This window comes from Cololabis saira, chromosome 1 (assembly GCF_033807715.1).
Source record: "Cololabis saira isolate AMF1-May2022 chromosome 1, fColSai1.1, whole genome shotgun sequence".
Classification (NCBI taxonomy): Eukaryota; Metazoa; Chordata; class Actinopteri; order Beloniformes; family Belonidae; genus Cololabis; species Cololabis saira.
Genome location: NC_084587.1, coordinates 476,028 through 493,663, shown reverse-complemented (window position 1 = coordinate 493,663; position 17,636 = coordinate 476,028). Strand labels below are relative to the sequence as shown.

The following is a 17,636-nucleotide window of genomic DNA, read 5'->3' as shown; positions in this document are numbered from 1 at the left end:
CAGGTCTAGTATCTGGTCTAGTATCAGGTCTAGTATCAGGTCTAGTATCAGGTCTAGTATCAGGTCTAGTATCAGGTCCTGGTCTAGTATCAGGTCTAGTATCAGGTCTAGTATCAGGTCTAGTATCAGGTCTAGTATCTGGTCTAGTATCAGGTCTAGTATCAGGTCTAGTATCAGGTCTAGTATCAGGTCTAGTATCAGGTCTAGTATCAGGTCTAGTATCTGGTCTAGTATCAGGTCCTGGTCTAGTATCAGGTCTAGTATCAGGTCTAGTATCAGGTCCTGGTCTAGTATCAGGTCTAGTATCAGGTCTAGTATCAGGTCTAGTATCAGGTCTAGTATCAGGTCTAGTATCAGGTCCTGGTCTAGTATCAGGTCTAGTATCAGGTCTAGTATCAGGTCTAGTATCAGGTCTAGTATCAGGTCTAGTATCAGGTCTAGTATCTGGTCTAGTATCAGGTCTAGTATCAGGTCTAGTATCAGGTCTAGTATCAGGTCTAGTATCAGGTCTAGTATCAGGTCCTGGTCTAGTATCAGGTCTAGTATCAGGTCTAGTATCAGGTCTAGTATCAGGTCTAGTATCAGGTCTAGTATCTGGTCTAGTATCAGGTCTAGTATCAGGTCTAGTATCAGGTCTAGTATCAGGTCTAGTATCAGGTCTAGTATCAGGTCTAGTATCAGGTCCTGGTCTAGTATCAGGTCTAGTATCAGGTCTAGTATCAGGTCTAGTATCAGGTCTAGTATCAGGTCTAGTATCAGGTCTAGTATCAGGTCTAGTATCAGGTCTAGTATCAGGTCCTGGTCTAGTATCAGGTCTAGTATCAGGTCTAGTATCAGGTCTAGTATCAGGTCTAGTATCAGGTCTAGTATCAGGTCTAGTATCAGGTCTAGTATCAGGTCTAGTATCAGGTCTAGTATCTGGTCTAGTATCAGGTCCTGGTCTAGTATCAGGTCTAGTATCAGGTCTAGTATCAGGTCTAGTATCAGGTCTAGTATCAGGTCTAGTATCAGGTCCTGGTCTAGTATCAGGTCTAGTATCAGGTCTAGTATCTGGTCTAGTATCAGGTCTAGTATCAGGTCTAGTATCAGGTCTAGTATCAGGTCTAGTATCAGGTCCTGGTCTAGTATCAGGTCTAGTATCAGGTCTAGTATCAGGTCTAGTATCAGGTCTAGTATCTGGTCTAGTATCAGGTCTAGTATCAGGTCTAGTATCAGGTCTAGTATCAGGTCTAGTATCAGGTCCTGGTCTAGTATCAGGTCTAGTATCAGGTCTAGTATCTGGTCTAGTATCAGGTCTAGTATCAGGTCTAGTATCTGGTCTAGTATCAGGTCCTGGTCTAGTATCAGGTCTAGTATCAGGTCTAGTATCAGGTCTAGTATCAGGTCTAGTATCAGGTCTAGTATCAGGTCTAGTATCAGGTCTAGTATCAGGTCTAGTATCAGGTCTAGTATCAGGTCTAGTATCAGGTCTAGTATCAGGTCTAGTATCAGGTCTAGTATCAGGTCTAGTATCAGGTCTAGTATCAGGTCTAGTATCAGGTCTAGTATCAGGTCTAGTATCAGGTCTAGTATCAGGTCTAGTATCAGGTCTAGTATCAGGTCTAGTATCAGGTCTAGTATCAGGTCTAGTATCAGGTCTAGTATCAGGTCTAGTATCAGGTCTAGTATCAGGTCTAGTATCAGGTCTAGTATCAGGTCTAGTATCAGGTCTAGTATCAGGTCTAGTATCAGGTCTAGTATCAGGTCTAGTATCAGGTCTAGTATCAGGTCTAGTATCAGGTCTAGTATCAGGTCTAGTATCTGGTCTAGTATCAGGTCCTGGTCTAGTATCAGGTCTAGTATCAGGTCTAGTATCAGGTCTAGTATCAGGTCTAGTATCAGGTCTAGTATCAGGTCTAGTATCAGGTCTAGTATCAGGTCTAGTATCAGGTCTAGTATCAGGTCTAGTATCAGGTCTAGTATCTGGTCCAGGATCAGGTCTAGTTCCTGGTCTTGTACCAGTAGTCTGGGATCCCCGGGACCTGGTCCTGGATCAGGATCAGGTCCTGGTTCTGGATCTGGTTCTGGTCTAATACCTGTAGTCTGGGATCCCCAGGTCCAGCCGGTGACGACAGCTCGATGGTGACGGGTCCGTCATTCTGGATCTGCAGCTGCATGTGAGCCCCGAACTTCCCGTCTGGAGGAACCACAGGTAGAGTAATTAGGGACACTGGGGCAGGTGCAGGTGCACTAGTTCATGCGTTTGTACGTATGAAAAAACGTACGAAAAAAAAACCTACGAAAAAAACTTACGAAAAACTTACGAAAAAATGTACGAAAAAAAACTAACGAAAAAAGTACGAAAAAAACGTACGAAAAAAAACGTACGAAAAAACGTACGACAAAACGTACGAAAAATGTACGAAAAAACGTACGAAAAAACGTACGAAGAAAATGTCAAGAAAAAAGTCAAAATTTAGTAGGGGGGGTAATGAAATAATGTCTTTACCACCTTACACTTATAGAACAAGACTATAATAGTTAGTGTTTAGTAAAGCCTATAGTTAGTGTTTAGTAAACCTCTAGCTGGTGTTGGTAAATCTCTAGGTAGTGTAAACTCTAGTGTGTTAGAGTCAGTAGTCATAGTTGCAGCTATAGAACAAGACTATAATAGTTAGTCTCAAATATAGCTTGGTGGTAGATATCCACCTGCACTACAGGTGTGTCTGGATTGACCCCGCCCTGACCTTTAACCCCCCCAGGTTCTGACCTTTGACCCGGTCCGGCCGGTACTTGCTCCTCATCTCCTCCAGGACCCGGTTATAGAACGGTTCTGCCCGCTGGGCCGGCATGGCCTGGTGGAAGTCGGGCTTGTTTCCCTTCAGAACCGCCTGCAGGGTGAACTGGCTGACCAGCAGAACCTCCAGGTCCCGGTCCACCACGCTGCAGGACCAGGCCCGGCCGGAACCAGAACCATCCTCGAAGAGACGGAGGTTCAGGATCTTACGCACCCTGGAGACACAAACACACACATTAATACACACTTATATACACACACACACACACCAGCAGAACCTCGAGGTCCCGGTCCACCACGCTGCAGGACCAGGCCCGGCCTGACCCGTCTGAGAAGAGACGGAGGTTCAGGATCTTACGCACCCTGGAGGAGAGGGAGGGATTATTATGGGCATGCCAAGTAGTGGCATGACCATATTGCAATCGTCCAGAATGGCCCAAAGGGCAATGTTGCTAGCATTTAGCTAACAAGCTAAAGTCGCAAAAGTCCCACGTCACACCAGTGGGTGTACAGCATGACCCCGCTCTGATGTGGGAAAAAAAAATCCCCAAAAAATAAAACACGCCTGAAAAAATGAGGAAAAACATGAAAATGAAGGCGATATAATGGTATACAGAAAAGGTTTCCCTTTTTTTCTTCCTTATTATTATTCCGCACTTTTTTTCGTCCGTTAATACGGCCCGAACCGCAAAGTGCACCCATGCATGTCATACATCGTTGGATGCGTCTCCATCGTGATTCGATGGGTATTACTTTTCTCAGTAATAGGGGTTACCGTGGCAACGCTAGTTGCCAAGAAGCAAAAAAAAAGGCGAAAATTCAGACGCTTATTGCTCGGCCGAACTTTATCGTAGAGACATCGTTCAAACTTTCAAACACTCGGCCCGATTGTCTCTAAAGGACCATAAAACTTCATCATGCTAGTTATTACGGTTTTTGCGATATTTAACTTTCAATTAAAAAAAAAATCTATTTTATTTTGGACGCTTGTTGCTAGGCAACGGTTTATCGTACAGACAACATTACAACATTGACAAACCCGGGACGCGTTGTACTGCAACATATTTTAGTCTCATCATGCTTGCTATTACGCTTTTTGAAATATTCCACTTTGCTCATTTTGATGCAAACGGAATTTTGGACGCTTGTTGCGCGGCAACGCGATATTGTAGAGACTTTGATTCAACGTTAAAATACTCAGCTTGATGTGGACTACAACATACTGAGGTCTCATTACGCTGTCGTTTACAGCTTTTGAGATATTGAAGCCAAATTGTCCCATTCTATCCTATGGGGCTTGTTACCATGGCAACAAAAACCAATGCATTTGTATGGGGGACCATGTGAATAAACAATCTGTTAATGCTGCCCAGACCGCAATGTGCACCCATGCATGGCATACATCGTTGGATGCGTCTCCATCGTGCCTCGATGGGCATTACTTTTCTCAGTCAAAAGTGTTACCGTGGCAACGCTAGATGCCATAAAGCAAAAAAAAAGGCGAAAATTCGGACGCTTATTGCCCGGTTGAACTTTATCGTAGAGACATCGTTCAAACTTTCAAACACTCGGCCCGATTGGCACTAACGGACCGTAGTGCCAATTATTACAATTTTTGCGATATTGACCTTTCGCTTTTTTTTAAATTTCCATTTGACTTTGGACGCTTGTTGCTAGGCAACAGATTATCGTAGAGACATCATACAAAGGTTCCCAGACTCGGCACGCTGTGGACTTCAACAAATTCAAATTTCATGAAGCTGGGATTTAAGGAAATCTTTTGTCAAAATCCAGGCCAAATGGCCCCATTCATTCGGATGGGGTTTTTTACCACGGTGAAAAAAAAACCCCTATCCGTTAACGTAGCCTGAACCAGAACGTGCACCCATGCATGGCATACATCGTTAAATGCGTCTCCATGTTGCCTCGATGGGCATTACTATTCTCAGTCAAAAGCGTTACCGTGGCGACGCTAGACGGCAAAAAGCGCACCACACAGGGCTCCAGAGTGCGACCTATTAGGTCGCATATGCGACCTAATTTATTAAGGTGCGAGTTAAAATTTAATGAGGTCGCACCGGTGCTACTTGCAAGAGGACTAGTGGAAAAAAATATATATATTTTTTTTTTTCACTCGGCTGTGTTAGTGCATTAATGGAGTGGTTGATAATACAATCTTACTTTCTGGCTCATTCCTGCGAGTCCTATTTCTCCTCTCTCTCTGTCTGACTGCACCTGGTACGGTCTGCGCACGTTACGTGCGTACACGCAGCGCGCTCAAAAAAGTAAACAAAGCGCAGTATGAAGCGGTCTATAGTCGATTATTTTAAGAAGAAAGATGTGCCAGAGGCTGGTGGAGGAGGAGGAGAATGGTTAGCAGAGGGAACGACAAGAATCGGATTCTTCTTCTTCTGATGAAGAGAGTGACAGGTTGGCGAAAGACCCGGGGGAGAGTGGGGAGAAGAAAAAAAAAGTACAGCTTCCAACAACAATGGCACGGTTCCCGTGGTTAAGATACGAGGGACAGGCCCAGGCCCGGTTCTACGAGGGTGCATAAGCAGTTTATGCGTTTGCTCAGCTGAAAAGACGAAAAGAAAACTGATAAATGCGCCCGCGTTAAGCCTCATTTATGGTTCCGCGTTAAATCTACGGCGTCGGGTACGCGGCGACGCGCGGGGTACGCACCGTCCCCGCGTATCCTACGCCGTAAGATCTGCGTTGGTGTAACGCGGTACCATAAATCAGCCAGTGTCCGTCACTCATTTGCGTCCAGCGCGCAGTTTCCTGCAGCAGCAAGACGCTGCTCTCTGCTGCTCCGTTAACACAAAGTAACCATGGATATTCAGAAGTGGTTCAAGCACAACCACGCCAGCAAGTTTACAGGACTGTCTCAGAAAATTAGAATATTGTGATAAAGTTCTTTTATTTTCTGTAATGCAATTAAAAAAACAAAAATGTCCTACATTCTGGATTCATTACAAATCAACTGAAATATTGCAAGCCTTTTATTATTTTAATATTGCTGATTATGGCTAATAGTTTAAGATTAAGATTCCCAGAATATTCAAATTTTTTGAGATAGGATATTTGAGTTTTCTTAAGCTGTAAGCATGATCAGCAATATTAAAATAATAAAAGGCTTGCAATATTTCAGTTGATTTTTAATGAATCCAGAATGTATGACATTTTTGCATTACAGAAAATAAAGAACTTTATCACAATATTCTAATTTTCTGAGACAGTCCTGTATATTAATGGTTATATTGATTTTTGTTGCTAGATTGTCTGATGGGTGAGGTAGCCCAGACTAAATGTAGCATTTTCTTGGTTCTGCAGCGATATTGCTGCAAAAATGCACTTTACCATAAAGTCACCTTAATTAGCCTAACATTAGTTAGTACATTAACATTACTAAGCATTTATATAAATTATATTATCCAACTTTTAATTTATTAACTAACTCATCACATTAATTAGCCTAACTGTAGGCTATATGTGTTTCCTATACATAATGATTGTTAATCTGTAAACAGTTAATTAATGCTTAATAATGTAACTAATGTTAGCAATGAAAAATATGGTGCTACCTAATTTGTTTTGGTGCTACTAAATGAAAAGCTAGGTGGCACCAGTGCTACCTGTGAAAAAGTTAGTCTGGAGCCCTGGCACCACATTAATAACTATGGGGAGTAAAAGAATGAATGCAATACAACCGTAAATCCCTCAAACTGACATAGAACCACCCCCGAACACAAACACTACAGCCCCAAACCAAGACCCCGTCCACACGTAGCCGGGTATTTTTAAAAACGAATATTTCCCCCCTCCGTTTATAAAAAATTTGCATCCACACATAACCGAAGATCTGCGTTTTCGACCACATTCATAACCTGTAGATCATCTGCGGCTCCCGGGAAGCTGCACCTCCGCGGCGGCTCCGCGGCTCCGCGGGCACCGTAGGGTGCGCGTCGGCACGTACCCTACGGTTGTAGGCTCTGTGTCGGTGTAACGCAGTAAGCGGTGGTCAAGAGCAGAGACCATTTATTTAATAGCTTGGAGAACAGATGCTGGATCATCTGTAGTTCTGTAGTGAACAAAAGTCGCACGTCAGAGCAGATTTGTTGTTGTTTTGGCGCATAATGTGACGTTCGAAAACGCAAAACTCTGGTTGTGTGTGTCTACACGCATCTACATAAACAGAGTTTTCAAAAATCTTCACTTTGCCCGGAGTTTTTTTAAAGCTTAGTTTATTTGCGTTTTCGTGTGGATGACAGGTCCAAACGTAGGAAAATATCTCCGGTTTAGCAGATATCCGGCTACGTGTGGACGGGGTCCAAAGCAGCAAGAGGGGACGAATGGGCAGTAGGGCATGCCCATATCAAAATTTCTTGAAATTTTCTAGTTATTATTATTATTATTATTATTATTATTATTATTATTATTATTATTATTATTATTATTATTATTATTATTATTATTATTGTTTTGATCCCACTTAGCAGAAGAGGATATTTTTTTAGCCTTTTATTTTCCTCCATATGAGGTTAGACATAATTACAGGGAAAATTTAACTGACCAATGAACTTCTGGTACAATGTTTGTGATGCATATGGTTCATTGTTTTACTTTGAGCTGCTTAAAAAACAAGGAATCTTAAGTTAGTCTTTACCAGTGTAAAGTTGGGACTACATTGTGTTTGTATTTATGAAGGAATGTTACATTCAGGTCAAAAGATGTTTTTGTGGAAAGTTGTATAAACATTGGCATAAAGCAGCATATTTACCCTTTCTCAGGTTGTTAACAGTATTAAAAACATTAAAAAAATACTTGAGGTAATTTAGAACAGCACAAAATGTGTGAATAAATATTAAATAAATATGCGATTGATCGCAGTTAATTACAGAAATCATGGATTAATTGAGATTAAAATTTTAATCGTTGGCCAGCACTAATATATATACATAATAAAATGTAAATAAAATTAAAGCTGCAAGCAGCGATGAACGGGCCCTCGCACTCACGGCCACCGCCCCCCCTCCAGGTCCCCCCAAAAAGAGAATATTCAAAATACGATAAATGTTAAAAAAAAAAAATGAAATAACTGGCTTAAATAGGGGCTTAACATTATTTGGTAGAACATTGTTAACCAAAATTAAATCATTATCCAGGTTAATCTATCCAGCATACTCTCTTGCAATCCCATTTAGGATTAAAAAGGAAATTAATAGAATAAATGTTGATTTCATATGGAAAAATAAACTATCCGATATTTGGTATCTGTATCGGCACCGATATTGAAAACAACTCTAGATCGGGTATCAGTAACAGTGGGCCGATCCATAGGAGCAGATCTATTCAATTGTAATTGTGTGTGTGCTCTGTGAGTGTCGTCACGCGCGAGTCACCTAACGTCAGCACGCCGTGGCCGTGTGGAATTCTACACTTTTCGAAATGGAGCGAGGTTAAGGATCTGCGATATGGAATTTTTTCACATTACCTCAGCCAGCACATGCGACTGCAACTTGCAATACTTGCAAATGTCCCCCTTCATGTCCCCCCCCCCCCCCCCCTCATACATGTATTCAGTCTCCTTCATGTCCCCCCCCCCCCCCCCCCTCATACATGTATTCAGTCTCCTTCATGTCCCCCCCCCCCCCCCCCTCATACATGTATTCAGTCTCCTTCATGTCCCCCCCCCCCCCCCCTCATACATGTATTCAGTCTCCTTCATGTCCCCCCCCCCCCCCCCCCCCTCATACATGTATTCAGTCTCCTTCATGTCCCCCCCCCCCCCCCCTCATACATGTATTCAGTCTCCTTCATGTCCCCCCCCCCCCCCCCCCTCATACATGTATTCAGTCTCCTTCATGTCCCCCCCCCCCCCCCCTCATACATGTATTCAGTCTCCTTCATGTCCCCCCCCCCCCCCCTCATACATGTATTCAGTCTCCTTCATGTCCCCCCCCCCCCCCCCCCTCATACATGTATTCAGTCTCCTTCATGTCCCCCCCCCCCCCCCCTCATACATGTATTCAGTCTCCTTCATGTCCCCCCCCCCCCCCCCTCATACATGTATTCAGTCTCCTTCATGTCCCCCCCCCCCCCCCCTCATACATGTATTCAGTCTCCTTCATGTCCCCCCCCCCCCCCCTCATACATGTATTCAGTCTCCTTCATGTCCCCCCCCCCCCCCCCCCTCATACATGTATTCAGTCTCCTTCATGTCCCCCCCCCCCCCCCCTCATACATGTATTCAGTCTCCTTCATGTCCCCCCCCCCCCCCCCCCTCATACATGTATTCAGTCTCCTTCATGTCCCCCCCCCCCCCCCCCCCTCATACATGTATTCAGTCTCCTTCATGTCCCCCCCCCCCCCCCCTCATACATGTATTCAGTCTCCTTCATGTCCCCCCCCCCCCCCCCTCATACATGTATTCAGTCTCCTTCATGTCCCCCCCCCCCCCCCCCCCCTCATACATGTATTCAGTCTCCTTCATGTCCCCCCCCCCCCCCCCTCATACATGTATTCAGTCTCCTTCATGTCCCCCCCCCCCCCCCCTCATACATGTATTCAGTCTCCTTCATGTCCCCCCCCCCCCCCCCCCTCATACATGTATTCAGTCTCCTTCATGTCCCCCCCCCCCCCCCCTCATACATGTATTCAGTCTCCTTCATGTCCCCCCCCCCCCCCCTCATACATGTATTCAGTCTCCTTCATGTCCCCCCCCCCCCCCCTCATACATGTATTCAGTCTCCTTCATGTCCCCCCCCCCCCCCCCCCTCATACATGTATTCAGTCTCCTTCATGTCCCCCCCCCCCCCCCCCCCTCATACATGTATTCAGTCTCCTTCATGTCCCCCCCCCCCCCCCCCTCATACATGTATTCAGTCTCCTTCATGTCCCCCCCCCCCCCCTCATACATGTATTCAGTCTCCTTCATGTCCCCCCCCCCCCCCCCCCTCATACATGTATTCAGTCTCCTTCATGTCCCCCCCCCCCCCCCCCCCTCATACATGTATTCAGTCTCCTTCATGTCCCCCCCCCCCCCCTCATACATGTATTCAGTCTCCTTCATGTCCCCCCCCCCCCCCCCCCTCATACATGTATTCAGTCTCCTTCATGTCCCCCCCCCCCCCCCCCTCATACATGTATTCAGTCTCCTTCATGTCCCCCCCCCCCCCCCTCATACATGTATTCAGTCTCCTTCATGTCCCCCCCCCCCCCCCCCCTCATACATGTATTCAGTCTCCTTCATGTCCCCCCCCCCCCCCCCCCCTCATACATGTATTCAGTCTCCTTCATGTCCCCCCCCCCCCCTCATACATGTATTCAGTCTCCTTCATGTCCCCCCCCCCCCCCCCTCATACATGTATTCAGTCTCCTTCATGTCCCCCCCCCCCCCCCCTCATACATGTATTCAGTCTCCTTCATGTCCCCCCCCCCCCCCCCCTCATACATGTATTCAGTCTCCTTCATGTCCCCCCCCCCCCCCCCCTCATACATGTATTCAGTCTCCTTCATGTCCCCCCCCCCCCCCCCTCATACATGTATTCAGTCTCCTTCATGTCCCCCCCCCCCCCCCCCCCCCTCATACATGTATTCAGTCTCCTTCATGTCCCCCCCCCCCCCCCCCCTCATACATGTATTCAGTCTCCTTCATGTCCCCCCCCCCCCCCTCATACATGTATTCAGTCTCCTTCATGTCCCCCCCCCCCCCCTCATACATGTATTCAGTCTCCTTCATGTCCCCCCCCCCCCCCCCCTCATACATGTATTCAGTCTCCTTCATGTCCCCCCCCCCCCCCCCCCTCATACATGTATTCAGTCTCCTTCATGTCCCCCCCCCCCCCCCTCATACATGTATTCAGTCTCCTTCATGTCCCCCCCCCCCCCCCCCTCATACATGTATTCAGTCTCCTTCATGTCCCCCCCCCCCCCCCCCCCTCATACATGTATTCAGTCTCCTTCATGTCCCCCCCCCCCCCCTCATACATGTATTCAGTCTCCTTCATGTCCCCCCCCCCCCCCCCCCCCCCTCATACATGTATTCAGTCTCCTTCATGTCCCCCCCCCCCCCCCTCATACATGTATTCAGTCTCCTTCATGTCCCCCCCCCCCCCCCTCATACATGTATTCAGTCTCCTTCATGTCCCCCCCCCCCCCCCCCCTCATACATGTATTCAGTCTCCTTCATGTCCCCCCCCCCCCCCCCCCCTCATACATGTATTCAGTCTCCTTCATGTCCCCCCCCCCCCCCCCCCTCATACATGTATTCAGTCTCCTTCATGTCCCCCCCCCCCCCCCCCCTCATACATGTATTCAGTCTCCTTCATGTCCCCCCCCCCCCCCCCCCCTCATACATGTATTCAGTCTCCTTCATGTCCCCCCCCCCCCCCCCCTCATACATGTATTCAGTCTCCTTCATGTCCCCCCCCCCCCCTCATACATGTATTCAGTCTCCTTCATGTCCCCCCCCCCCCCCCCCTCATACATGTATTCAGTCTCCTTCATGTCCCCCCCCCCCCCCCCCCATACATGTATTCAGTCTCCTTCATGTCCCCCCCCCCCCCCCCTCATACATGTATTCAGTCTCCTTCATGTCCCCCCCCCCCCCCCCTCATACATGTATTCAGTCTCCTTCATGTCCCCCCCCCCCCCCCTCATACATGTATTCAGTCTCCTTCATGTCCCCCCCCCCCCCCCCCCCCTCATACATGTATTCAGTCTCCTTCATGTCCCCCCCCCCCCCCCTCATACATGTATTCAGTCTCCTTCATGTCCCCCCCCCCCCCCCCCCCCTCATACATGTATTCAGTCTCCTTCATGTCCCCCCCCCCCCCCCCCCCCTCATACATGTATTCAGTCTCCTTCATGTCCCCCCCCCCCCCCCCTCATACATGTATTCAGTCTCCTTCATGTCCCCCCCCCCCCCCCCTCATACATGTATTCAGTCTCCTTCATGTCCCCCCCCCCCCCCTCATACATGTATTCAGTCTCCTTCATGTCCCCCCCCCCCCCCTCATACATGTATTCAGTCTCCTTCATGTCCCCCCCCCCCCCCTCATACATGTATTCAGTCTCCTTCATGTCCCCCCCCCCCCCCTCATACATGTATTCAGTCTCCTTCATGTCCCCCCCCCCCCCCCCCTCATACATGTATTCAGTCTCCTTCATGTCCCCCCCCCCCCCCCCCCCTCATACATGTATTCAGTCTCCTTCATGTCCCCCCCCCCCCCCCCCTCATACATGTATTCAGTCTCCTTCATGTCCCCCCCCCCCCCCCTCATACATGTATTCAGTCTCCTTCATGTCCCCCCCCCCCCCCCTCATACATGTATTCAGTCTCCTTCATGTCCCCCCCCCCCCCCCCCCCCCCCTCATACATGTATTCAGTCTCCTTCATGTCCCCCCCCCCCCCCCCCCCTCATACATGTATTCAGTCTCCTTCATGTCCCCCCCCCCCCCCCTCATACATGTATTCAGTCTCCTTCATGTCCCCCCCCCCCCCCCCCCTCATACATGTATTCAGTCTCCTTCATGTCCCCCCCCCCCCCCCCTCATACATGTATTCAGTCTCCTTCATGTCCCCCCCCCCCCCCCCCCCCTCATACATGTATTCAGTCTCCTTCATGTCCCCCCCCCCCCCCCCCTCATACATGTATTCAGTCTCCTTCATGTCCCCCCCCCCCCCCCCCCTCATACATGTATTCAGTCTCCTTCATGTCCCCCCCCCCCCCCCCCCCTCATACATGTATTCAGTCTCCTTCATGTCCCCCCCCCCCCCCCCCCTCATACATGTATTCAGTCTCCTTCATGTCCCCCCCCCCCCCCCCCCTCATACATGTATTCAGTCTCCTTCATGTCCCCCCCCCCCCCCTCATACATGTATTCAGTCTCCTTCATGTCCCCCCCCCCCCCCCCCCCTCATACATGTATTCAGTCTCCTTCATGTCCCCCCCCCCCCCCCCCTCATACATGTATTCAGTCTCCTTCATGTCCCCCCCCCCCCCCCCCCTCATACATGTATTCAGTCTCCTTCATGTCCCCCCCCCCCCCCCCCCCCTCATACATGTATTCAGTCTCCTTCATGTCCCCCCCCCCCCCCCCCCCTCATACATGTATTCAGTCTCCTTCATGTCCCCCCCCCCCCCCCCCCTCATACATGTATTCAGTCTCCTTCATGTCCCCCCCCCCCCCCCCCTCATACATGTATTCAGTCTCCTTCATGTCCCCCCCCCCCCCCCCCCTCATACATGTATTCAGTCTCCTTCATGTCCCCCCCCCCCCCCCCCCTCATACATGTATTCAGTCTCCTTCATGTCCCCCCCCCCCCCCCTCATACATGTATTCAGTCTCCTTCATGTCCCCCCCCCCCCCCCCCCCCCTCATACATGTATTCAGTCTCCTTCATGTCCCCCCCCCCCCCCCCCCCCCTCATACATGTATTCAGTCTCCTTCATGTCCCCCCCCCCCCCCCCCCCCTCATACATGTATTCAGTCTCCTTCATGTCCCCCCCCCCCCCCCTCATACATGTATTCAGTCTCCTTCATGTCCCCCCCCCCCCCCCCCTCATACATGTATTCAGTCTCCTTCATGTCCCCCCCCCCCCCCCCCCCCTCATACATGTATTCAGTCTCCTTCATGTCCCCCCCCCATGTATTACATATGTAATAATGTGTAATACATGAATTAAGATGATACAAATGTCAAAAATCATAAAGATCGTGCACTTGGTGACAGGTTTCTGATATTTAGTGTTACTTATGGACATAAGGTTTTCAAAAACCACCGCAAACAAATGGTGACGCCCCCTAGTGGCCGGTTTGCTCTTAGTCCTAGATTGTTGTATGTTGTTACTTTCTCTACTTTTTTGGTGCTAGGAATTCAATTCTGAGATAAATTTCCTATTTCAAGTAGAGATGCACCGATCGATCGGCCCCCGATCGGGATCGGGCCGATAATGGCCCTATCGGCTTTGATCGGAGATCGGAAAATAATAGTTCAGAGTGGCCGATCTGATGACGTTTACAACAACAAACCCCCGCCCGCGCGGGCGTTCCTGCGTCTCAGACCGAGCGGTCCTGAGGAGGCTTCGGCCTCGCCGGTGCGGGAGTTTTACAATGTCTGAAAAGGACAACAAATTTGCAGTTTGCAAAGTGTGTCCAAAGGAGATACCACAAGGAGGAATGTTACAAAAGAATTTCAACACAACGAAGCTGATAAGACATTTGAAAGTTCTTCAGACGGAGAATATTGAGTTTTCAAAGTTGGCTGCAGCAGAAAAAAGGGAGAAAACAAAAGGAGCGCGCAACGGCACTAACTCAGCTGTAACACCTGTAACAGAGACTTATAAACGACAGGAAGAAAAATAAAGAACTACATCGTAAGGTAATGAATTCATAAGCTTTGCTCATCAACCGCTTTCAGTTGTAGAAGACATCGGGTTTAAACACGTGTGCGGCTTGGATCCGCGGTGCGCGCTGCTGCGTTGTAAATATTTCACTGATGAAATCCCGTCGGAGTTTTACCAAACTATAAACAGTCCAAAGCCTCACGCAGGACGACAGTCGTGTCAGTCTCTTCACGAGCTCTAGTGGGAAGAGTTTTGCTTCACTCACAAGAGTTTCCTCACACGCGGCGGATGCTACCGCTAAAGCTTTCACAAAGCTTAATAATTCTGAATTAATTTTTATTTTAAGATTTAATTCCTCTTTCCACAGGAAAACTAAGGTTTAAAGTTTGCAACTTGTATCAACTTTTAGAGAGTGACATGTCTGTTGTCTGTGTTGGTCACATGTTGCACATAATTATTACCACAGGAAAGCTGAAGCTACTAAACTAGTCTTACTCTGTGTAAGCCGAGTTTACACCTGATCTCCTAATTTTTATACCTAATAATACAATGTCACTGTCATGTACATGAGACAACAATATTGAAGAATTTATGTATTTCACCCTGTGATCGGTGATCGGCAAAATCGGGATCGGCCGATACTGGTTTTGGAGATCGGTGATCGGTGATCGGCCCTCAAAATCCTGATCGGTGCATCTCTAATTTCAAGGTCATGTTGAAGGTCAAATTTTATTTTCAAGGTCATTCTTTGCCCAAAAAACTCCATATCTCTAGAATTAAGTCACATGGAAAGATTATTTAGGGCTCTAGATCCTATTTTCACCCCCAAGGAAGCAGTTTACTGTTTATTGGAAAGATCACTGTAGTGTCAATCTCATTGGGTGAGAACAGTGGCTTCATTCATTCATTCATTCATTCATTCATTCATTCATTCATGAACAGAACCTCAGAACTAAGTCACAGTGAAATAATAGGATTTTGTTAAAATAACACACTAAACATCAGCTGTGCATATTTAAACTCACTAACACCTACAATGCTGCCTCTATCGCCTCCTTATTGATTCATTTTGAATTTTTCTGCAAACCGGCCACTAGGGGGCGTCCCAGTTTGTTTGCAGTGGATTTTGAAAACCTTATGTCCATAACTAACACCATGCTAAATATCAAAAAGATTTTCATGAATTCCCTCCCAGCTAGTAACTCAAATACTACATATTTTTTCCACAAATAGGCAATATTTTGAAACATTTTGAAAATGATTCCATAATTTAATAAGTATAAAAAAATAATACATAAAAAAAAAAAAAATTATTATTATTTTTTTTTTTTTCAGTTCTGGTCCCGGGACCACAGACCCGTCCCCCCCCTGTCATTGGGCGTACATACATGTATTCCGTCTCCTTCTCCGTGTCGTCCACGTTTATTCCCAGCAGGACACACAGACCTGGACCGATGGAGCTGATCCTGGCTCCGCCCACTGGAGACACAGGGGGGTGGGGGGGGGTAGAGGTCATGGGGTCACGCTGCATCCGAAATGCCGTACTAAACAGTAAATACTCAAAAATGATACTTTAGTTCGGCAACTTTTGAGTAAATATCAGTAGTATGCATTAATTCAGACGTTCTATCGAGAGACACATGTCACTTCCTGCCGTTGGAAAGGGACGTAACGATGTTTGGTAGAACAGTGTTCACCAAAATTTTCATCATTATCCAGGTTAATCTACAGGACTGTCTCAGAAAACTAGAATATTGTGATAAAGTTCTTTATTTTCTGTAATGCAAAAATGTCCTACATTCTGGATTCATTACAAATCAACTGAAATATTGCAAGCCTTTTATTATTTTAATATTGCTGATCATGGTTTACAGCTTAAGAAAACTCAAATATCCTATCTCAAAAAATTAGAATATTCTGGGAAAACATCTTTGCATTACAGAAAATAAAAGGACTTCATCACAATATTCTAATTTTCCCAGGCAGTCCTGTAAACTCTCTTGCAATCCTACCAAGGATTATAAAAGAAATCAATAGGATAAATGTTAATTTCAGATGGAAAAACAAACATGACTATATCAGAAATGGACACTAGGTGAATAATATCAGGACGGTGGTAATTATGAGATTAGTGCTTTTCCTTATCAATCTAATGTTCAACAAAGCTGGAGGTTGGAATTTCTATTAGTTTGTGATTTTGAAATATCCAAACTAGAAATGAAACTTTCACCAAAATGATGTTGAAACATCAGTTCAGCCTCACAATGTCCCCGTGTGGAACAACGGAGCAAAACTGTGTTCATGACTGGAGGGGAAAACACATTTAATCAATTACTGCTATTAATCTAATGGATGGGACTGGAGGAATACTGGTATTGGATGATTTTAATGCTAAATATAAGACTAACTGCTCCATTGCTACAAGACAGAGGCAGAACTTATTTAACACTTTCTTTAAGTTTAGCCAAAATCACACATTTAAAATATCAGCCTTTCGTACTAAATATCTAAAATTCCTAGTTCTTCCCAAATGTAAAGAAATACATTTTAAGACCATCAGAAACATTTATCCCTCAAATGAATTAATTAACAAAGATTTAAATTAGTTGTAGATAATAGTTATATTTATAAATGATAAAGCAGCTGTGTTTGGATGTAACATTGATTTCTGGTTGGTGTAATTCTTTAAAATAAAATAAATGAATTTTTAGTGACTAATTTGATCATTCTTACACAATACTATATTCAGGATCTTTTGGGTCTTTAAATAAGTTACAGACGGAACTGAAGTGTAACGTACTAAAGTTAAAGTTATGTTTAACTCTGGACCGGGTTTCATTCATTAGTCGGGAACGTTGTTTCTTAAGAGCTGGTGGTTTGTTCTGGTGACACAAATCCCCCCAGGTTCCTCCAGGTAACCATGGTAACCCCCGGTATTTCCAGGTGACCCCAGGTAACCATGGTAACCCCAGGTTCCTCCAGGTAACCATGGTAACCCCCGGTATTTCCAGGTGACCCCAGGTAACCATGGTAACCCCTGGTCCCCCCAGGTAACCATGGTAACCCCAGGTATTTCCAGGTATCTCCAGGTATTTCCAGGTATCTCCAGGTATTTCCAGATTCCTCCAGGTAACCGTGGCCCCAGGTATTTCCAGGTGTTGGTATGTTGGTATTTTCCTAAACTCACCCGTCACACTCGCCTCCGCGACTCTCTGAATCACCGCCTTCATTGTTGTTGTTGTGGAACCCCGAACCACGCCGGCACTACTTCCGGGTCTGCCGGTCACGTGGTCTGAAGCCGGCGGAAGCCGGTGCTGAACCAGCGGAACCACCAAAATAAGAGCTTCTGCTGCAGCTTCTCTCATATATCGTGAATATCATATCATATCATATCATGTTCTGGGTATGGGTCTCTGGAAAGCGTCTAGAGACAACTCTGTTGTATTAGACGCTATATAAATAAAATTGAATTGAATTGAATTGAATTGAATATTTCTCATTATATG

The 17,636-nt window shown here is 46.6% G+C and overlaps 1 protein-coding gene across 1 annotated transcript in view; it reads right to left on the bottom strand.

Annotated features, from left to right (window-relative positions):
- The window catches only part of dtd1 (D-aminoacyl-tRNA deacylase 1), a 21,129-nt gene extending 3,766 nt beyond the window's left edge, over window positions 1–17,363 (bottom strand). The window contains exons 1-4 of the mRNA XM_061728823.1: window positions 17,318–17,363; window positions 15,519–15,609; window positions 2,750–2,991; window positions 2,076–2,176 (exon numbers count right to left, since the gene is read on the bottom strand). Coding sequence (XP_061584807.1) covers window positions 2,076–2,176; window positions 2,750–2,991; window positions 15,519–15,609; window positions 17,318–17,360 — 477 coding nt within the window. The 5' untranslated portion in view covers window positions 17,361–17,363. The remainder of the gene's footprint in view (window positions 1–2,075; window positions 2,177–2,749; window positions 2,992–15,518; window positions 15,610–17,317) is intronic.
- Between the last annotated feature and the right edge of the window lie 273 nt (window positions 17,364–17,636).